This window comes from Rhinolophus ferrumequinum, chromosome 3 (assembly GCF_004115265.2).
Source record: "Rhinolophus ferrumequinum isolate MPI-CBG mRhiFer1 chromosome 3, mRhiFer1_v1.p, whole genome shotgun sequence".
Taxonomy (NCBI): domain Eukaryota; kingdom Metazoa; phylum Chordata; class Mammalia; order Chiroptera; family Rhinolophidae; genus Rhinolophus; species Rhinolophus ferrumequinum.
In genome coordinates, this window is record NC_046286.1 from 6,316,229 (window position 1) to 6,339,886 (window position 23,658).

Below are 23,658 nucleotides of genomic sequence, written 5' to 3' on the forward strand. Positions count from 1 at the left end.
TTAAGCTCGCGTACTCATCCTAGACGTGGGCACGTTCTCCCTAGCCTTCCGGCCGCCCCAGGCGTGCTGCCCACCCATCGTCACCCGTGTGCACCCGCCTTAGCTCTCCCTATGTTGAGGGGAAACCGAGAGAGGTTGTAAGCACTAAAGCAAACCAACATACTCACCGAAGAAAAGGGGGAGAAGCCTTAATAACCTTCTGCCGAAAATCTAAGGGTGTAGATGCTATTATAAAGGCTTGGCCTGACATGGCATGAGCTAGCTAGCGCCTAGAAACCAGAAAGAACAAGAAATCCGATAGAAAACTAAGCAAAGGATATGAATAGGCATTACACATAAAACAAAACGTCCAATGGCCCCTGGACATAGAAAAAGATGCTCAGACTCACTCATAAAAGACGTGCAAATTAAAGTTATTCTGGTATCCTTTTTTACCTGCTAATTCAACAAAAGTTCGAAAGTTTGGTAACAGCATCTGCTGGAGAGGCTGAGGGGAACAGGCACTTCATTGGATGTATAATGTGGTACAAACTCATGAAGGGCAGCATGGCAGGATCTAGCAAAGTTAGAAATGCATTCACCCTCACCCATCAATCCCACAAATGGAAATGTACTCAACAAATAGGAGGTCGGACAATTACGTTCGCATACTCATCCTAGAAAAAGTGCTACATCCCTCACTGCTGAATATCACCACGGTCACCTTCGAAGGACTCCCCTTGGGAAGTGATGCATTGACGCCAGCACCTAGTCCAACCTTTAAAGCAATTTGGAACTCTAGAATGGCCATCAGACCTGTCGTATTACACTTGATGTCCTGAATATCATAAAAATGTCTACCTTTCAATATTTCCTTTATCTTTGGGTAAACAAAGAAGTCATTGGGGGCCAGATCAGATGAGTAGGGAAGGTGTTCCAATACAGTTATTTGTTCACTGGCTAAAAACTCCCTCACAGACAGTACCTTGTGAGCTGGTGCATTGTCGTGCTGCAAGAGCCATGAATTGCTGGCAAAAAGTTCAGGTGATCTAACTTTTTCACGCAGCCTTTTTAGCACTTCCAAATAGTAAATTTGGTTAACTGTTTGTCCAGTTGGTACAAATTCATAAAGAATAATCCCTCTGATATCAAAAATGTTAGCAAGATCGTTGCAACAAGTTCACGAACTTAATTGTCTGAGCTCATACAGCCGCATATATTCAAAGTGTCTTATGTGGTTTTTATTTCATCATGGCTTATAATATGAAAAGATTAGAAACAACTCAGGCATCCATCCAAGGGGGGTGCTGATGAGATAAATCACGGTCCATCCATGTAACAGAATACTCTGCAGGACCTGTCGGAGCTCTGGACTGTGGCAAGCTTTCCAAGGAGCAGTACAGCAGAGTGGTTAGGAGCCTGGATGCCGAGGACAGTCTGTCTGGCTTGGAATCCCAGCTCTGTCACTTACTGGCTGTGTGCCCTTGAGCAAGTTAGTTAACCTATTTACTCCCTTGCTCTTCGAACTACTGCCTCAGTTTCCTTAACAGCAAAATAGAGCTAATAATAATAACACCTGTCTCATAGGTTGTTTTGAAGAGTAACAGAGTTCATGCATTTGTAACACAACTAGAACAGTACCTGACCACCATGCTAAGGAAAATAAAATAAAGGTACAAAACAGTGTGTATTACATGCTACCTTTTGTGTGTGTGTGTGTGTGTGTGTGTGTGTGTGTGTGTACTGGTATTTATACAAAGACAGTCTGGAAGGACAAGCAAACATAATTGGGATTCAGGATAGAAAATAAGAGCAAAGGTTTTCATTGCAAACCTTTTTATATCATTTTGATTTTTGAATCATATGAATAAGTACCTATTCAAAAGAGTGAAAACAAAGAAGAGAAAAGAAAAGAAAGAAGTTTAAGGATCTGTTTCGTGCTAGCAAGCGAAAACCAAGGTGATGACAGACCTACACAGGTGCCTGAGACAGACTAAAAAAACGGGCCCATTTCCCTTTGGAAGAACAAAGGCGGTGCGATGCAGGGTTTATGTCTAGGAAATTATGAGCCCATATGAGCAGGACTAAGTGGAATCCCTCCTTCACAAAAGAAATATGCACAGGTGCTTTATGCTGCATAAAATAACAATATTTATTTCATTTTTAAATTAATAAATTTTTTAAATAACACTTTTCCTACAAAGAACTCAAGAAGCATATTCAGAACTTATAATTTATAACAACAAACTTTCTTAATACCTGTAATACTTCTCAAAGGGGGGAGAGATAGACAAAAAGGAAGGAGAATCGGGGCACTGCGGATATGGACATGGGCCAACAGGCCGCTGGCGGTTCCCAGGGACGGCCCGAGAGAAAGGGCCCACTTCTGTGACCTCTGGTTTGTGGATGAGATCAGTTTCACTCATGGGAGGAAATTCTCAAGGTGTCCTTACAAGGAACATTGGGACCATCCACAGTACCTCGTGATTTCCGAAGTCTCTACCATGAGGCAATCACAGACCTCTCACAGCCGGGGGCTCTGAACAGACAAATGGTCGGCCAAGTCCGCAGTTCCCCAACCAACGAGGCATAAACCAACAGTGACAGGTAGAAAGAGAGGAACATGGAGAAGGGTCTTCTTCCATCTGTCCCGGTGGGATTCATGTTTCCCAGAGGGTAGAAAGAGAACAGAACTTGACATTTACATTCCTTTTACATCAAATGGTTATTCCAGAGAAAGCGCAACAACACGTGAACTCCTCCGAAGAAAACTAAGACAAAACGAGCCAGTGCATCTCTGCCTTCCTGTTGAAAATCCTGAAAGAGAGGAAGAGAGAGAGAGAGATTTTTTTAAAAGGCAATAGAATAATCCAAAGTTAGAAATTCAATATTAATATCAATTCAATCAATGCCACAAACAAGTTCTTGGGTTGCTTTATGAACTATGAGCTGAAGGAGACTGTCTTGGTCTGTTCCACATGCCCGTATATTCCACACAACCTTGGGAAGTCTTCCTCCAGACGTGTTTTCCCATCTTGACCATCAGCAAATGTGGGCCTTTTCTCTTTTCAGGGCTGATCACCTCTTCCTCTGGCTTCCCAGAGCACTTTCTTAGTCCTCTCAAAGAAGCAAGGAGGTTTGCATAGAACTTGGGTGGATGAAGAGGGGAGAGTTATGAGCAAAGCTGGAGGTGACAAAGAGCACCGCGGGTTGTGGAGCTGTGAGTAAACGCCACGGTTTATAAACGGACATCAGGAGAAGGAGGGTCAGCTACAAATGGCTCTCCCTGTCCCTGCCGCTCCTCCGGCAGTCAAATCTCAACACAGCTACCTCAGTTGACTGTTGAAATGCGGCTGCTCTGCTCAGTGCTCTCCAATGGCTTAGCCTCACTCAGAAGGAAAGTTCTTATGGTGGCCTCACAGTTCTAACTAATCTACTACCAACCCACTTCTCGGATGGTACCTTTTCACAACTTTCTCTTTTACTCAGCTTCCGTCATACTGGCTTCCTCACTATTCTTCAAACATGCCTGCCTCCAGCTGCTCTGCCCCCAGATGTCCGCGGCTCCCTCCCACACTGTCAAGGCTTGCTCAGAAGTCACCTTCTCAGGGAGGTCTTCCCTTAGCACCTCTACTTAAAATTGTAAATCCTCCAACACTCCTGATCCCTTTCATTGGCTTATCTTTCTCCAAAATATTTGTCACTGTCTGATAAATTATATACTTTATTTATTCACTTGCTATTTGTCTCCCTTTTAGAACATAAGCTCCATGAGATGAGGGAGTTTTGTCTCTTTTGCCCACTGCCATATCTCCAGTACCAAAACAGAGCCTGACACACAGTAGATACTCAATAAATATTAATTGAATAAATGAATTAATGATAAATCATTAGCAGCAGGTTAAGGAATTTAGACTTTGTCCTGTAACTGGGAATCAACAGTGGATTTTTTTTCCCTTTTCTAATTTATATCAGTTAAGAAAATTGAATGAATTTCTTTCCAGCAAGGCAGACAAGAAAATGTATAGAGCACTGAGTCAGAGGCTCATATATTTAAATTCCAGTTTTGTCACTTAGTTGCTGAGCGACACTAGATAGGTTATCGAATCTCTCTGAACCTCAACTGCTTCTCCTAAAATACTTATACCACTAACTAATAGGGTTACTGGGAGAATTGAATAAAAACATGAGTGTTTTCAAAGAGTACCTGGAAGAGATTGTTTAATAAATATTAGCTTCCCTCCCCTCTTTCTAACAAACTAAGAAATTCCCTGTGTTATTCTGTATTATTGTGTCATTCAAGCTCCCAGAGAAAACAGATAGCATACCCAAATTAGGATAATTCAGGGAGAGTTAAATAGACCGTCTGCAAAGGGGGAGGGGAACACAGTGGGTGATGCTGGGAACTGCAGAGTCCTTGCCACTCACTCCTAGGCCTATAGGGACAGGGAGGGGGCAGGTTCTAGAACCCAGAAGAAAACAGTCCTTTCTGTACAAAACAATTTCAAAGACACATTTAAGATCCTAAAAGTGATGGGAAGACTATTTTTAAAACACATGTGATATCTAAGAAAATTACATGCCCCAGATTAAAAAAAAAAAAAAAAAAAAAGACCAGGTCCTTGAATCAAAACTCTATATAACTAAATAGCAAAATAGACGAAGTTATTTTGAGAATCAAGGCCTATTTGAAAACACAGAATGCTAGCTTAAGCAAAAACAATAAGAAGGCAAGATATGTGACAGCTCAAGGACAATGAATTCTGCAGTCAGAAATATAACTTGGTGAGCTCCTTACTAAGGAGTTCTAAGAGCAAGAATAAAAGTTTCTTTAAATATATCAAAAGCAGGAAGGGATCTGGAGAATCAATGTGACCACTTGATTAAGAAGAGTACAAAAGGTGAATAAATGATGACTTTATAGGAAAGAAATGTACCATGCCAGATTTGAAATTCTGTTGAAGTTACTTGATTTAAGCCTTGAAGCAGCAGAGCAAAACCTTCAACATTTAAGAGCCAAACTTAGGAAAAATTTTAAAAATTATTTTTAAAATGTGCTGTGGTCTGTTTAAAAGTGTTCTAAAATGCAATTTTGTGGTACAGAACAAGATATCTTTAAAAGTCTAGGTCAAAGCCAGCTTTATAAAATGCTGCAAGAAAAGCTAGGGCAGGCATAAGGATGGACATATAGATCAATGGAATAGACTCAAGAGTCCAGAAATAAATCCTTTCATTTACAGTTAATTGATTTTTCCACTGGGTTGCCAAGACCATTCAGTAGGGAAAAAATAGTCTTTTCAACAAATGGTACTGGGACAACTGGATACCCACATGCAAAAGATTGAAAATGGACTTTTAACTCACACCACAGAGAAAATTAATTCCAAATGGATCAAAGACCTAAACTCAAGAGCTAAAAACTACAAATCTCTTAGAAGAAAACAGGTATAAATCTTCAGGACTTTGAATTAGACAATAGTTTCTTAGATATGACATCAAAAACGCTAGCAACAAAAGGAAAAAACAGATAAATTGAACTTCGTCAAAATTAAAACCTTTTGTGCTTTGAGGAATACCACCTAGAAAATGAAAAGACAACCTACAGAGTGGGAGAAAATATTTGCAAAAAATATATATGATAAGGAACTTACATCTAGAATATATAAAGAACTCCTACAACTCAACAATAAAAGACAAATAACTCAATTTTTTAAACGGGCAAAGGATCTAAATAAACACTTCTCCAGAGATATACAAGTGACCAATAAACACATGAAAAGACACACACCATTAGCCACCAGGGAAATACAAATCAACACCTCAAGGAGATCCCACTTCAAACCCAGGAGGCTGGTTATAATCAAAAAGACCGTTAATAAGAAATGTTGACAAGAAGGTGGAGACACTGGAACCCTTGTACACTGCTGGTGGTCACAATGTAAGGTGGTACAACCACTTTGGAAAACAGCTTGGATGTTCCCCAGAAAGTTCAATGCGGAGTTCTCATATGACACAGCAATTCTACACCTAGGAAAGTACCGAAAGGAACTGAAAGCATATGCCTACACAGACACATGCACACAAATGTTCACAGCATCATTATTCATAAGAGCCAAAAAGTGGAAACAACCCAAATACCCATCAATGGATGAATAAATAAAATGTGATATATACATACAACGGAACATCATTTAGCAATAAAAAGGAAACACTGACAAGTGCTACAACATGGATGAGCCTTGAAAAAAACATTATGCTAAGTGAAAGAAGCCAGACACAAAGGCCACATATTGTATTATCCTACTTAATATGAAATGTCCAGAATAAACAAATCCATAGAGACAGAAATTAGACTGGTGGGGTGGGAGGAAAAATGGAAGGAAATGGGAAATGACTTCTATTGGGTTCAGGGTTTCTTTCTGGAATGATGAAAATGTTCTAAAATTGATTGCGATGATGGTTGTACAACTCTGAATATAATGAAAACCATTAATTATACACTTTAAATGGGTGAATTGTAGGGTATGTAAATTTTATTTCTCAATAAAGTTATTTTTTTGAAAAAGAGAAAAAAGCTGGGGCCATTCAGTGTCAATGTATTCAGTTGCAGAGGTAAATTTCAGACTTATCAGTAAATTACAACTTCAAAGGTAAAGGAAAGAAAGAAAAGGAGGCAAAATGGGAAAGGAAGTTACATAAAGCAGTGACCTCTTGAATGGGCTGAGGCAAACAGAAAATAGGTGGTTGTGATTTGTCCTCCTCTCGTCTCTCCTTTTCCGAAAAAACATATATATTACAAGGACCCATTAGTATTCGGAGAGTTAGCTGATCAAGAAGCAAAGTTGAGCTAAAGACTGTCTTAGAATTCATAAAATACGGCCATTGGTAAAAACTTTCCTACAGAAGAAACTGAAAGGTAGAAAGAATACAATAAATGTCATGAGTACGCTGTAAGAAATGCTACATCATAAAGAGATGTTCAACGCTAAATATTGAAAGGGCAAAGACAAAAACAAACTAATTTTTGGTTCAGATAACATTTACTGATCATTTTCTGTGGGTCAGGCTCTGTTCTAAATGATTTACACAGATTCTGTCATTTAATTTTCATAACAGGTAGCTACTGTTATTATTCCCATGTTTAGATGAGACCCAGGGAGGTTAAGTAACTTGCCCGAGGTTGCACAGTAAATAATGGTGAGCCAGGTTTTGGATCCAGTACTGGGACTCTAAAACCAGCACGTTTAACCCCTTACACCTTAGCTGAACAGTCAGTGAGCAGAGGCCATATGTAAGTACCTCCTGGGCCCATCAGCTCCAAGTCGTTGTCCCTCTGCCTGGAACACGTTTCCCTCGGGTAGTCCCATGGCTCGCTCCCTCACTTCCAGTCTGCTCAAATAACACCTCCCAGAGAGGCCTTCCCTGATTGCCCATCCAAACCACTCTCCATCACTCAGTATCTTCTAACCCTGCTCTGAGTCACATCCTGTCTGACTAGACTGTTTATCGGTTCGTCTGCTCTAGTATCTGTCTCCCTCCTGGATTAGGAGATCTATTCGAGTAGGCTCATCTTCGGTCCTGCTCTCTGCTCTAGCTGCCAAGGCGAGGAACTGAGCCTGGCATATAGTAGGCACTCAATAAGTATTTGTTTGAATGAAATTGGTTTTATTCGATTGACCGCGTTTATTTCATTTTTGTTTCTTTCTTGCTTTTAGTAGTGCTATTGCTGGGACCTTCCATTCATGTTTTGTCTCAGGGAATGTTTTCTTTGAGGGAGAGGCTGCATATTGTCCACATTTGGACCAGAACATGAAGGAGGATATGGCACTCCCTGAAGCCAGCATGGTGGCAGCAGCAGTGACACACAAGAAATAATCACAGGACAGGTGAATTGAAGGGCAAGAAGTTGGGCCCTGAGGGGCAGCCAGCTCTCCGCTCTCAGACCCTATGCCATCATTCCTTCTGCTGCCCACTGCCAACTACAGGCCGTTCTGGAGGAAAACTAAGCTGGCCCGAAGATTTCAACACTGCTAAGATTTCAAACATTAAATCATTATTCTTTCCTGTTTTCCCTTATTATCTCTTCTAATAATCAGGAGAAATTAAGAAATCGGCTGGAGTGAGGCTTAGATCATACCTCTGTGCTGCTTCAGGACGAGAACGACAATCGAAGGCAGAGGCTCTCCTCCTTGACCTAGAATTCAATTTACCTGGGGAGCTTTTAAAATGCCTGATGCCCAGGCCACACCTCATGCCAGTTAAATCAGAATGTGTCAAGGTGGGGCCTGGGCATCTGTAATTCTTAAAATTCCACAGGTAATTCTAATATGCATCCTAGTTGAAGGGTGTGGAGCAAAGTCTCTCACACTTTACACTTTAATGTGCACACAAATCACCTGGAGCGTGGGTAAAAAACCGTGGGTTGTGATTCCAGCATTGTGGGCTGGGATTTGCACAACTGACCAGCTGCCAAGTGATGCTGAAGCTCCTAGTCCATGGACCACAGTTTGAGCACATGTGAGATCAAATACCAGCTTGGAGTCAGGCTCCCAACTTTCAGATCTAATGTTTGATAACCCAGACATTATAAATCCATGTGTTCGCTCATTCCTGGGCATCCCAGCCACCTGGCAGCCATTGTTCTATCTGCTCTTTCCCCCTACCTGACAGGCCCTTGCTGGAGAAACAGGTCTCACCTCTTGAACCATCCTTTGATCAATGCTGTCCCCAATGTCCTTCAGCTGCGTGGCCAACTTGTGGATTATTTCCTCCTGGTGATGGTTCTGGCCGATGCTATTCTCCTTGGGCTGAGAAGGTGTACTGTGATCTGCATTAACAGAAAAGAGTTCAAAAGAGACCCCCCCATTAACTGTCTGTGAAATTACTCACCACTAGTCACCAAAAATTGTCTTAGACAATGAGAGGGATGAAAACCCATCATCATAAGTAAGGATTATCAAAAAACCATGTTTTGCACTGGAGTAGTTCTGTCCAATAGAAATATAATCCAAGTGACCCCTTCATTTTAAATTTGCTAGTAGTAAAATCAGATAAATTAATTTTAGTAATATATTTTACTTAAGCCAATATATGCAGAATATTGTCATTACAAAATATAATCAATATAAAATTATAAATGATGTTTTGCATTCTTTTTATTATACCTAAGTCTTTGAAATCCAGTATTAATTTATACTTGCAGCACATCTCAATTCAGATGCTAACTTTTCATTGGAAAATTTTGATGTGTATTTAGAGTTCATGAAGTCATTTTAAAAAGTAGATTCATATATTCAAGTTGTTCCAAACATAATTGAAAGTTTCCCAACAATTAAATCAAGTATCTCTTTTTAAACTTAATTAAAATAAAATAAAACTTAAAATTTCGCTCCTTAACTGCCCTGGTCACATTTCAAGTGCTCAAAAACCAAATGTGATTAGTAGTTATTACATGGCACAGCCCAGGTCTAGATCTTTGAAGTTTGTAAAGTAGATTTTTCCATTTGTTCTACCATGATCCTTGAATGAGTTCTTCCAAACCCTACTTGCTTCCAGCAACCAAAGAGTGTTTTTAAGCAGCACTATGAGTAAACTGCTGTGCAGGGTGCTTTGAGAAACTTATAAAGAATAAAAAGACAAGGTTTCTGTCCTTAAGTTGTTCACAGCACACTGGTTAGGGATGAAACAATTCCCAAGTGCTTTAGGAATACAGAGAAGAAGGAAATAAATTGGGGCTAAACTAGCTATAAGCATGGCTTCATAGATACAGCAAGTTTTGCTTTGAACCTATTTTGTTCCAATAAAATTTGAGGACTTTGATTTGTCAGGCTTTGTACCAAGAGAATAAGCCCTGCCTTCAAAGAGTCTAGTATGAGAGGGACACAAACTACAATTCAACATGTTATAGTAAGAACCAGGTCTGCGCAGCGATCAGGGAAGACATCCCAATGAAGATGAGATCTGAGTTCAGTCCTAAAGGACAAAGGATAAATAAGAATTAGCCAGGAGAAGAAGAGAGAGATGGGGGCTGGAACCACCTGGGAGGGAGTGGCAAATAGAAGATTCCAGGCAGAAGGGTCACATGAGCAAGACATGGGCTGACAGACAGGTTTTGTGCATAAACTCTAAGAATGCAATTGCTGAGAGGCAAGGAGTGATGGGAAACACAGCTAATAGGCAAGAGCAAAATCGTGAGGGCACAGTAAGAGGCTTGGCCTTTCTTTCAGTAGAGCTGGGGACACACTGAAGGGTCTTAAGCAGGAAATGACGTATCAGATTTGCTTTCTATCTACTTCCCTCTGGGATCAGAATAGAAACTGGTAAGACAGGCAGAGTATGTGTTTAGAGGCTGCTGCGAACGAGAAACGATAAGGGGTTGCCTAGCAATAACTAACATGCTCACCACACGCCAGACTATCACGCATTATTTTACTGACTCCTCCCTCACAATGCCCCCCAGGACATTACCCCTTGTATTACAGATGACAGCGCTGTGGTTTAGAGAGTGTGTTTAAATCCTGGCTCCACCTTGGAATCCTTTGGCGGGGGTCGGGGGTGGGGGGTGCTTTTAAAACTCCCGATGTTCAAGCCTCATTCCATTGCAACGAAATCAGGATCCTGGGAGTTGGACCGAGTGTCAGTGCTTTTTTTAAAGCTCCCAGGTGGTCCTCCTGTGCAGCCAAGTTTGAAGACCAGTGGTTTAGAAAATAGCTGAGTAGCTTGCCTAGGGATTGAAAGTGAATGAGTGTGAGAGGCAGGATTTAAATCCAGGTCTGCCTGGCTGCAAAGCTCCTGCTCTGACCCTTAGCATACAGCGCCTGAACTAAAACAGTACTAACTGAGGGTGGAAGGGTGAGAACAGATTCTATAAATATTTATTAGGAAGCAGAATAGACCGGAATTTAGTGATAGATTAGATGAGAAAAGTGAGGGAAAGGGAAACTCCTACTTTTCCATCTCAGCACACTGGAAGGGTGATGGCACCACCTGTCTATACAGAAAATGGGGGTCAGGAGAGGACAGGTATGGAAGGCAGAGGAGAGGGGGAGAAAGAGAAAGAAGAAAACTCAAGTTTATTTATAAACTTGAAGTACCTGTAGGACATCTTAGCAGGCGTCTGGATAATACTTGAAGCTTGGGATGTCAGAATTTAAGATAAAGATTTAAAAGTCATTGTACATTCATTTAGTCAATAAGAGCACAGGAGAGTAGATGAGATATTTCAGAGTTTGTAGAGCTGATGACAGAACCTCTGGATAAGACTGCTGGTTAACAAGGCAGGCAAAGGGATGAAAGCCTACAAAAATGACTGAGAAAGAATAGTCAGAGAGGATAAAGGGGAATCAGGAAAAATGGTGTTTCCTAATCTTTCAAATCTTGTTGGAAATTTCCTTCTAAAATGTAGTGTGAGACATTGTTACTTGGTTATCTACGGTATACAGAATATAACTGCGTGTGTGTGTGTGTGTGTGTGTGTGTGTGTGTTGATGATGATAGTGGTTCAGAATCCTGACACACACCTTAGGGTCCTTGTATTGAAGATGCCAGTCATTGTCTGACTTGCCCACCCCCCTTCCAAGAGAGTCCGAGCTGTTGCCTAAGCAATCAGGAAACCACATGGCCCCGCCCCAACCCCAGGTCACAGTTGAATGGATCAGAGATGGACACCTGACCCAAGAACTAATAATCCATTGGCTGGCCTGGTACTCAGAACCTAGTCCCAAAAGAGTTCAGGGTCCCTTCCTCTCTGTTTAATGTAGACTCAGGAGACTAAGGGAAGAGTTGGCAGTGGGACCGGTAAAACCACAGGATTATGTTGGGCCCAGAATAAGTTAAAGTCATTTGCAAGTCAAAATTATGAAGGGGAAGGAAACATTTAAAGGAGAGGCAGGGGAAGCTGGATGACAGAAAAGAAATGAGCAGACACTCAGAAAGAAACCAAAACTAACCCCAGAACTGCCTCAGAACCTGAACCCTCCAAGTTCAGTTCTTTTTCATAAGCACCCTCACCAGAAACCACAGATTTCTGGAGGTGACTGGAGTAGGTTTCTCTTCTCTGTAACCAAACAAATAATCATAAATATCTATATCAATCACCAAAGTCCAGAGCTGTCCAACGTAGATAAAACTGTGCAGGCTATAAATCTGCTTCAGCACAGTCTGAAAGCAAAATTTAAAAACCAAGCTCCTTCTACTAGTGGCTTGTATTTTTGGTCACTAACCCATTCCTAATAAAAGTTGAATGCAAAATGATTGAGCTCTGCTGTACTTAACCTGCATATGGCATTATCTGCTGGCTAAAGAGTCAGTGTGCCTATCCTATAGACATTGATATAATAGTTACACCACCATATTATAAGAAATACTGTAACAGGAAATAAATCATTAAATCAAAGCTTTAAAGTGACCATATATTAGAGAAGTGAGAAATCTTGGGACAAGCTTATTAAAATGAATAAAATAAAAAAGCAAAACTGTATTAGTTTCCAACTATTAAATTTTTAATATCCAGAGGAAAAAAGTATTTCGTTTTATGCTGGAAAGTTGTGTGAAGGTGCATATACCCAGACAGAGTTCTGAAAATAAAACTATAGTCTAAACAGCCTAGTGGGGAATTTGAAAAAAAATCTCATGGTTAATCTTTTTGCAAGAATAATTCCTTTGTAAAGCAAATTAAGCTTCAAGGCATTGGAACTTTAAAAAATATTGTTGTATGTGGAGAATCCTTTACAGGAAACTTTGACCAACAGTCCCTTCAGTTACATTTAGGGAAACTTTTAAGCAAACATACTCTTTAGTGCTTCCACTGTCAGCTATAATGTGGATATTTTATGTTCTCATTCGGTGGTCATCCTTTCATAATCTTGATTGTGTTCATTAAAAATAAAGGTCTAGGGACTTCCAGTTCAAGACTGGCATTGGCCTCTCCATTTCTCCTAATCCCTCCAAAATCCCACTCAAATGGAAAGTATAAAAAAGAATAAAGCCACAACAGTGAAGAGAATGGAAGGCAAGATCAACAGCAGATGAGAGTGCTGTTCGTGTTTCTGGAAGGCAGAAAGGAGATGAGACAAAAGATATGGACAAATGAGCCAGGCAGAGGAAGCACCAAGAACCTACCACAAGGGCCCCTGAGGCTAGAAGCCAATCTACCCACCAAGACCCCAAGGCTGGGAGGGGGAGACATGCCATTGACTGCAGGTCTGAGAAAAATCAACTGCACCACTTGGTACCCGTGACAACCCAGCCCACTATACCCAGCACAAATATTAGGCAATCAATCAATGAACCAATCAATAAATCAATAAATCCCAGACCACTCTTCTCTAAGGGAAGAGAACAAATCTTGAGAAAGCTAAAGCTTCTTTATGAATGCTGGTACCTCCGATTAAAGGTCTGTTTGTCTGGTATTTGAAGAACTTGAGGCCAGAAAGCCAGCTCTCTAACTCAACTCCCCAAAGCCTCCCACCCTTCCCCAACTCAGAGTCCCCACTCACAGGGGAGCCCTGGAGAGGCAGTTAGGCATAGTGGTAAAAATTTGAAGCCAGATCACTTGGGTTCAAATATGAAATTGGCTGTAGATAAAATTCTGTAACCTGGAGCAAGTTATTTCATCTCTCTATGCCTCAGTTTCTTCAACTGTAAAATGGGAATAGTAATGTATTATTTCCTCAATTCTAAGATTTTTTTTAATGCCTCCAAAATCAGAATGTGATTATAATCATGTCATATTTCAACAGTATTGTTTACCTTTTTAGTAGTAAACAGAATAATGGTACATCTTGCAACTGATAGAATATTAAACTTAATGAAATACCATAGTAACTACCTCATAGAGGAGTAGTTGAGATGATTAAGTGAATTAACGTATTTAACCTGTGCAGGACACTGCCTGGAACATGAATGAACAGTATGTAAGTGTTAGCTACTGCCACCACCTGGGAAAACAGTCCTATTCACGTAACAGCAGACAAAAATCACACCAGCTACCCAGTCCATATTTCTTTAAAATAACAATCATCAGGCGATTGATAAGAACCACAGAATGAAAAAAAAAAAAAAAAGAACCACAGAATGGAAGTGAAATACCAGATAAACAAACAAAACAGTAATCCTGAAGAAAACCAATATAATTCATAGAACAGAAGAGAATGTTTGCAAATTCAAAAGTGTATGTTTAGAGAGAGTTAAGAAAATATCACATTCATGAAACAAAAGAGGATGTATGACAAAAAGTATAAGCCTAGAACAAATTCTTTTAGATTTTAAAAACATTAAAAATTAAAAACACAATTGATGGTCTGAAAGATAAAGTCAAGGAAATCACTCAGAAAAAAAAATCAGAAGTTGAAAAATAAGATAGAAAAGACAACTTATACAGAGGACCAATATGAAAGACCAGCATCTGATTAATAGGAGTCCCAGAAAAAGAGAAATAGAGGAAATTATCAAAACAAACAGTTTCCCAGACTTGGGACACCAAACTTCAGATTAGAAAGTCACACACACCAAAAAAAGCCCCACCAAGTTCTCAGAACAAAAAATGGGGAAATAAAAACCTCACCTCTAGGCCATATTGACATTTCAAAACACTAAGCGTAAGGAGATGCTAAAAATCTCCAAAGAGAAACATGGATTAGTTTGGCAACTGACTTCCCATCAACAATGGATACTAGAATAGTGGAACAATTAATGTCATCAGGATTTTATAAAAAATTATTTTCAACCTAGAATTCTATGCCTAGCTAAACTCTCAATAATAGTGAGAGGTGAATGAAGACATTTGCGTATATGCAAGGACTCAGAAAGTTTTTCTCCCGCACACAATTTCTTAGGGAGTCTCTTGAGGAAGCATTCCAGTAAAGCAGAGTAAACAGAGTATGACCAAACCAAGAAAAAAAGGCAGAACATTTAGCAAAAGGTGGACCCAACTTGTGTGAAGGGAAGTCCCAGGATGATAATGGTGCAATAGGCCTTGAGACTAGCTAGATTAGAGCAAGAGAAAATCTCTAGAAGGGAAGTCCCCAGGAGACAGGGACATTTGATTGAAGAGATAGTATAGTTGAAAATTTGGGGAAACTACAAATCATGTGGGAGAGGGGAGGAAAGGCAATGAGGAAGCCCAGAAAATGAAAGGTCATACAGGAAGTTTATGGTCCAAATGTGAAGCAAATTAAAATGAGGCTTAAGTTTAAACCGAAAGAATTGTTTTATGGTTTTTTTCTAAAATGACATTCCTCTGTGATATTTCTCTGTGTTAAATTTCGAAGTACTTTACCTATATGACTAGGCATAATTGTAAGCAATCACAGCTTTAGACTCTAGTTTCTTTACTGGCAGGTGATTGTTCTTAGGGACAATCACTCCAGTACACACAGTTTTTATTGCTCACAGCCATCCCCCATAATTCCCAGAGCCTTAAGGCAGTTTGAAGAGTGTTTATACAACCTTTTATTTTTGGAATACTGACACAACAGTGGGATACAAATGACGATGAGGGTACTAGAAGTCTTGGCATCTCCACATGCTGGGCCATCTACTTCCAGATTGGAAAGCACATACCTCCCTTTTTCAGAGACAAACCACCTCACCAGAACTCGCGGCTTCATCTCAAACTCAGTGTGGCTAGTGCTTTAAATTCAATCACTTTGAATATTTAAATCTTTCAAATACGAAATCAACAGTAGTTACCCCATCTTGAAGGACATACCCTCTCATAATCAATCAAACACGTTATCGTTGAATGTTCGATCCCTAACAATACTTAATCTGAATGATAATTACAAAATAATTTGCTTAAACGTAGGACTACTAATCAATCTCTGGAAGGCTCAAAGTCTCTTAGCAAGGACAAATGGATCCTTTAAAAAAGGATGGCTGGTATCCATCCAGGATTGAACTATAACAAGAGACAATCGGTCACGCAGTAAGGATGAAAGGAAGTTTGCAGGACAGTGAAATGTGAATTTGAGCTACCAGACTAGACTTGGAATCGATAAGTTGTAGACTCCTCTTCCAAGAGGTACCCTGATGAAGGAATGACGGAGAAAGACAGTAGCAAGGGGAACACATGTGTTCCCCTTGCTAAAATGAGAGACTTGAGTAGGTTTATAAGTTGAGGAGAGGAATTAGAACAGGAGTAATGGAAAGGAGAAGATAGTGCAGGGCAAACTGTTGAGGCAAAGTCTCAGAGGTTTAGGAGGAATGAGAATGAAAACACATGGAAGGGTGGGCTTTGCACAGGAGGGGCATCCTCCTTCCTTCGAGAATAGGATAGGAGATAAGGTGCGATGCTCACAAAAGAAGTCTGGAACGAGGAGAAAGGAGATTCTGGTGTTTAACCAGGATATCAATTTTTTGTACATGAAGCAGAAAATTAGGCTCCTTGCTGAGAAACAGGGGGATGGTGACGTGGCTGAAATGACTCAGCAGCAGAAATGGAAAAAAAAACAACTGAGCAGAGTGGTATAATAGAAGCTGAAGATGACCATCCGCCCTACCCCAAAAGAAGGAAAAAAGATGTATTTGACCTTGATGTGCATTCTCTTTCCAGCTGGCAAGGATCCTAAACTTGTAACTAAAGAAAAGAAAAATTTATTTTATCATTCCATAGGGGAAGGTTCAAGTCTTGGCTCAGTTACTTTCTAATTTCCTGTTCTTAGGCAAGTTACTTAGCTTCTTGTGCCTCAGTTTCCTCATTTGTTAAAAGGGAACTTAATATTTTTATGAATATTAAACAATGATGTTCATAAAGTGCCCGGTTATACCAAAGATCTTACATTACATGTCTCAGCTACCACTGCTAGCCTTGGTGTTACACAATATTTCCATAGACACAATAATGTAAACCAAGGTTACTCATTTTTAACTTTTAGAATCAACTGAAGAGTTGGTTGGGAATGGAGGTCAGACTGTAAATGTTAACAACTTTGGACACATGAAAATAAAAAGGTACAGAAGACAAATAGCAGGGGGTGGAAGGCTGAGTGAGAAGAGAGCAGGGAAGTTAATATCTTCATCTTATCGGGGGCATGCCATGGGATATTGCTGAAAATATAGGAAATGCAAATAGGAGTTTAAATGATGTGTTTACAAAGACAAAACAGAAGTACTAAAATAAGAATTTAATTATCAAACATGAAAAGAGAAGGTATATTATGAGTTAAACCTCATCTGTCATGTCAAGGAATCAAAGGATGGCACCAATTTGATAAATCAAGAGATAGAGGAATGAACACATATTTAAAACAGTGGTTCTCAACTCTGGCTGTACATAACTATCAGCTTTGAGGCCTAAAAAACCAATTTTGTTGGTCTGGAAATAAAATTATACATATGTGTTTTTCAATAGCTCCCCAGATGCTTCTAACATACAGCCAGGATTGAGAATCACTGATCTAGAAAACTGGAAAACGTAGCCAATTAAATAGTTGTCCTTGTGGGAATGGGACAGTCGGATGGGGTAGAGGTGAAAGGGAGAGGCTGAATATTGACTTTACATTCATTCACTCAACAAACATTCATAGAAGGCTTTGTATGTGCAGGCACTGCTTTAGGCCCTCTTCACAATAAGCTCTCCAGCACCAGCAGATTTGTTTCCATGGACATAAGTTGCTTTGATTAAAAAAATGTAATGCAACAAAAACACAGCATCATAACCTGAATCCACACTTTTAAATACATTGGGCAACTAGCAGGAACCACTGCTACCTGAGTGGAAAGGGCAGCCAGTTGTGCGGGGTGATACAGTTGGAAAAAACAACCTTTCACAAGGGGGCAGCCAAGTTGTAAGCTGACTGGGAGAAGACAAAAAGGGAAGGGTGCCTAAGGCAACCCATTTCACAGCGCCCTCTCGCCTATGTCCAGGGCTGCCCAGCTGAGTTTGAAAGTTAAAAGCTCTGAGGGCAATGGTCCCCAGAGCTCCAGGACCCTACCACAGAGTAAAGAGTGAGAGGGAAAGGATAGGATGGGGCAGGAAGGGACAATATCTCAATGCATTAATTCACCTCAGCCCAGGGTAAGCCCGTAAGTAGGCAGCTTAAATAGTGAAATATACGGCCCTTTGATCAAAATTGCAACCTCACTGCCTGTGCTTTCAGTTCCTATTCTTGTTTTCAAAGGTATCTTGAAACACGCACATACTATCTCACCTCAAGCCATTTTGAAATAACACACTAATGATTAATTGACACCCCAGCAAGGATTATTTGACAATTCCCTGAGAAAAAGTGAGGGCACCAGTGAAGGCTGAGAGCTCATCTAGGAGAGAAGATGCCCAGGGAGAAAAGGCAACCGAGTGGGGAGACCTTCCCAACAAATATCACCTACTTCAAAATGGGTTTAGGGCCAATCTTGCCTGTGCCAATCAAAAGTATAATGATTTGCAACTATTTCACTGATTAACTGTCACCTGGGAAATACAAAGTCTGGTATATCGTCTGCACTAGGAAGATGGATTACAAGAAGGGCAGAGAAGGAAGGACCTGGAGATTGGCTGCAACAAAAGGATTGAGTGTGCCAAAAGCAAGAGGTGTGTTTGCATTCCGGATCTCAACCAAATAACTATTTACAGTTTGTGCATGTCTGACAAACTAAATGAGGAAACCCTTGAGGCTGTGTATCTATTTCATAACTAACTCAGTGCCCTACACATACACAACAGGTATTATTGATTATGATTGTAAAAATGCAAGTTTATCTAAGGACAGCCGTACCTTTTAATTTGTCTTGAGGATAGCTCTCCTTCCATTTAAAGTTGTAAAATAGCAACACTAATGCACACTCACATATTTTAAACTTTTTGTATAGAACCTTATCAAAAGCCCAGAGATACTTTCACAATTGGTGGTGGAAGTATAAATTGGTACAATTTATACCATTTATACCATTTTATACAATTTCTCTGGGGGGGCAATGTATCTATTTACCAAATTTTACAAATACAAATATGTTCAAGGTTATTTGTTGTAGCATTGGTTTCAATATTAAGTGATTGGAACAACCCAAATGTACATGAATAGGAAACTACTTAAATAAATGATGGTACATCCACACAATGGAATATTATGCCACTATAGATAAAAATGAGGGAGCTCTCTAAGAATTAATGCATAAAGATCTCCAAATCATGTTGTTGGGTGAGAAAGAAGAACAATCTACTTAATATGCTACTACCTTTTATCTAAAAAGAGGGGAAGTATAAAAATCTATACTCACAATTATTCATATTTGCCTTAAAAATAACCTCAGGAAGGATACCCAAAGATAAAGGACAATGATTGCTTATGATGAGTGATGAGAGTGGGAACTGAGCAGATGGTAGACAAAAATACAGAAGTGCCTTTTCACATTCTTTAGTTTTCCAACGATGAAAATGTATTTTTTTAAGCAAACACTTACCTAGCACTTAAAATGTGTCGGCCACTGTTGCAAGCCACTTAAAAATTAGTAACTCATTTATCATTATTCATTTATTAACATATTTATTCAAAATTTAATTTTAAAAGTTTCTCAGAAGTATCATAATGGTATTTTGGTTATGCCGAAAAATAACTTTGTTCTTGGGAGATAATATGTGGATTTATTAGAGATGAAGTTAATACGTCTCTAACTTTATCCCTAATGGTTTAGCAAAGAAAAACATCTATGCCTGATTCGTGAGTGTGTGTGGGAGAGAATGAGAAAAAGAGGTGTAAAAAGATAAAGCAAATGTGCCCCCCTCAAAAGGTAAATCTATGTGATGGGTATACAAGTAACCATAAACTTATTCATGCAACTATTTTATAGATTTAAAACCTCCCAAGGTAAACACTGGAGGGGAAAATGTATCTCAGAAAAGTCCTCAAACCTTAAAGAAAACATTTCTATTCAGTTTCTACAAACTCTATGGACTGGTTTTTCAATCCCCTTAGAATATATCTCAACTTATCTGTCTTGCCTCCTTACCCTTCTCCCTGAACCTTATGTTCTAATTAAATGTGTCTTGTGACCAAATCTTCTCTGAAACATATCTCAAAAATTACTGTCTCTTAGATGCCTTTTTTGAGTCTTCCAAAATAATGTGATCTCTCAGTACTTTGAGTATCTATAGTACTTTTACTGCTGTTGAGATACATCATATTCTACATTTTGTTAAAATCTTTGAATGTTTTTACTATGTAAAACAACAGAGATAATGCATACTAGATGTGTATATTAGTATACTTACCGACTGGATAAACATCATCTATAACGATAACTATAGGTTACAAGTTACTTCCGAAGAACTTGGAATTGAAAGAAAAAAATAAATGTCTTCAGGGAACTACAAGGCAAGATTAACGCCCTCCTATGTGTAGTGGAAATAGCTGAATTGGGCAGTCTGTGGAAAGGGAGAGGCTACCAGCTGTCCCTTGCACAAGCTGCTCCCTCTGCCTGAAACTCCCTTAACCCCTTCAGGTGAGGGCCCAGAGTCACATCATGAGGGAAGCGTTCTCTAACCTCCTTGCTAGGTAGGGCAAATCTCCATTATAGCATCTGGACCTCTTCTTGGAACTTATATTTAACATGTGTAATTAACTTCTGTCTGCCTCCTTTACCAGAAGGGAAGGGGCTGTTATTGTTTTTGTTCCCCATTGTCACCCCCGTACCTAGCACAGTGCCTGGAATATAGGTAGTAGGCCCTAGTCCTTTTTTGAATGAATAAAAAAATGAAAATGTTTCCTAGAAGAGGGGAAGAGTTGCTAAGCCTTAGATGAAGAAAAAAAGGCAAAATGAGCATCCAAGCACTCTCAAATGGAGAGAGCAGCTGCATTCAGTAACTGGACCCTCTATTGACTTCTACAATTATATATCCCATTTATACTCCTCATACACATACATATATAAATGATTTTTAAAAATTCTTCCCTTTCCCATCAATAATTATTACATTTTTAGGGGTGAGTAGGGTCTCTTTTTGCTTTTACTCATTTTTGTTTTCCCAAGAGTTTCTAATTTCCCTTAAATGACAAATCTGGATGGTTTCTCTGGATTTCCCAAGACCTTACCCACCCCCTCAACTTTTCGAAGACAAGTGGCTTTCAGTTCCCCATACAAAAACGATGTTTTCTTTGTCCCTAAAGAGTTGTTCATACGTGCAGACTTCCCCAAAGAAAGAGATAAAGGTCGGCTTCAGCGAGCCACTTTCCAGCCAATAACGACTGGAGGTTTCCATTTTCAGTGTCATAGCCCGGGACAAAAGCCGAAAAGAGGAAAAGGGGACGATCTCAATAATCAGCTTACTCACTAAGAGTTTTACTTTGGGCAGTACTGAGGGGGTTTTGTTTGTTTGCTTTTTTAAGGTTCTCTGCAGTGAGCTTCCCCGGGTCCTCCGAGCGCCGTCCGCCGCCCCACCACCGCTGTGCGGCCCACGCCTACTCTCTCCTGGGAAAAACGCGCGCTCGGCCGGGCCGTTTGGCGGTAGAAGTCACGTGGGCCTGCTTGGCCAATGGGGAGCGTGCACGGCGCGCGGCGGCCCGCGGAGGTCTCCCGCGCCCTCGGTGGCGCTTCTGCTCGCTCCAAGCCGCTGAGGCTTGGGCTCTGGGTGCTCGGAATACCCTGCTCGGCGCCTCTGATTACCCTCGCTGTGGCGTTGTCCACGCCGAACTAACAACACCATGTCCCTCTCACACCGCGCCCGTTAGCTTACACACCCCCCCCACCCATGTCTTCAGCGATATCATGAACTATAAAGCGGGGAAACGCGCCGCTGCCTCCTGGGCCAGAAGAGTGTTCGAAAGGAAATGGGAGGCTTGTGTGGGCTGACCTCTAATTGCGGGATCCGCCGTGGTATGCACCCACCAGACTAAAATACCAGTCACAAGCAAGATTTTACATATATGGTAAAACGCGAGTTCTAGGCATGGAAACAAACATGTAGGTTAGGTTGTTGTCTGTTTGTAAATCAAAGGCAGTAGCATTATTAACTCTTCACCCTTCTGTTTTTGAGATGAAATTAGGAAAGCATTTCGCGTAAATGTGGCTGCGGCCCACAGGGCACCTCAGAAGTTACCCATCAGCTTCACAGGGAGTCTGTGAGGATCTAGGGTACAGTGAGTGTGAAAACATATTGCAAAAGGTTTATAATAAAATGAGTTCTAGAATAGTGGTGATGATTGCACAACTTTGTGAATGTACTAAAAACTATTGAATTGTGCACTTTAAACAGTTGAACTTGTGTATGAATTACATCTCAAAAGTATGTATATGTTCTAGAAGGTAATCACAGGTGACAATCTCAGGCTTTGAGAAATAATTGTTGACACCTGCACACATGAAAATTCAAAATTTTCATCAACTGAGTTCTTTCTGGAAAATGTACACCATATTTGATATGGTAGCAAAAGACTATCAGGATGCTTGAAATTTCCACTTTCTCAGTGGCATATAATTCTTTTAAAATTGGAGAATCGTTTGAGATTAGTTTTAATAATTCCTTTCATGTGGCTAGCATACATTTAAGTAAGTCTAAAAGCCCATAAATTGGACCCCAAGACTCTTTAATGCTCTCAAAAACATAAGACTTTAGTTTTCCAACATCCTGGGACATTTAGGAATTACACAGTTTTGCAACACAAAATTTCAAGTTTATCTTTCCTTCATGTTCTTTTCTATGTTGGCAAAATCAAGAAGGAACCTATACTGAATTTTTCCTACCTTAAGAATGCAGACATTGTCAGGTCTCTGTTTAAAGACAAATTTTTATTAAAAGATAAATTTGATCTATTTTAGTTTATTTGGAGTCATCTTAATTAATTGTCACATCAATGGTTCAGGGCTAATAAAAACTAAGACATTTAATACCATGAAGCAAAGTCAGTTTTAGATTTTTACTATCTAGAACTTTGATGAATAGATTTACCACTATCTTCTTACAACTGGTTAATGTTTAAATAATCTACTTAATGCCCAAATTTATATCCTCAATGCCAAGAAAAATACATGCTAAGTAGAATATTTCTCTTAGTTTAATACAAGTAATGTCTTACCTGGGTTCCTTGGCATGGCTAAAACTGGCTGGTTGCTGACAAGTCGGGTCATGTATGCCTTCTGAAAACTGTATTTCACCCACAGTGATTTGCAACAATGTGTTACTTTGAGAGAGGGATTCAGAAGTTCTTTAGGTTCACAAACAATAGCATCATGTTTTTTCTGCTTCATGTTTTTTCCCTGTTGAAAAGATATATTTTCAGAGGATTTCTCAGTATATATTTGGTATGTTAGATGAATATTGATGTTCTAACAACACAAGCAGCTTTTATTCCATACATAAAAGAGTTATGGATTTGAGTGGAAGATGGAACATGGTGATCTCTACGGTCTTTTTCAACTTAAATAAACATCTCTCTGTGTTCCTTGGTCTTTAGATCTGCTACACTACCCTGCATCCGCATCTCCCAGAAGTTTTTCTTCACCTTTTCAATAGCCACATTCCAGCAATGGAACAGTCTAAATTAGTACACATAGAAAAAGAGACAAATTAGTGCAGCCAAAGAAAAAAGTAGATAAAAAAACCTAGAGAGGTGGGGAGGAATGGAGATGAAATACATTCTGTGTCCTACTTCGTGTGTGTGTGTGTGTGTGTGTGTGTGTGTGGGGGTGTGTGTCTGTCTGTCTGTCTGTCTGTTGTTAATTCTCCATATACTCAGTCCATCCCTACAT

General features: G+C 39.9%; 1 protein-coding gene across 1 annotated transcript; it reads right to left on the bottom strand.

Moving 5' to 3' along the window:
• Positions 1-2,691: 2,691 nt before the first annotated feature.
• PXT1 (peroxisomal testis enriched protein 1) lies at positions 2,692-23,157 on the bottom strand. Its single transcript, XM_033095572.1, has 3 exons — positions 22,986-23,157; positions 8,676-8,806; positions 2,692-2,796 (listed from the first exon to the last, which is right to left on the bottom strand). Exons 1-3 carry the CDS (start codon positions 23,155-23,157, stop codon positions 2,692-2,694), a joined length of 408 nt encoding a protein of 135 aa, XP_032951463.1.
• Positions 23,158-23,658: the final 501 nt, after the last annotated feature.

What these genes read in the sequence shown, in the direction of transcription:
- PXT1 (XM_033095572.1), bottom strand. Translation starts at nt 23,157, where the DNA reads ATGAAGCAGAAAAAACATGATGCTATTGTTTGTGAACCTAAAGAACTT. An exon ending in AGCCATGCCAAGGAACCCAG is followed by an intron (nt 8,807 to 22,985) that starts GTAAGACATTAC and finishes CTGTTAATGCAG; the next exon opens with ATCACAGTACACCTTCTCAG. An exon ending in ATCAAAGGATGGTTCAAGAG is followed by an intron (nt 2,797 to 8,675) that starts GTGAGACCTGTT and finishes CCTCTCTTTCAG; the next exon opens with GATTTTCAACAGGAAGGCAG.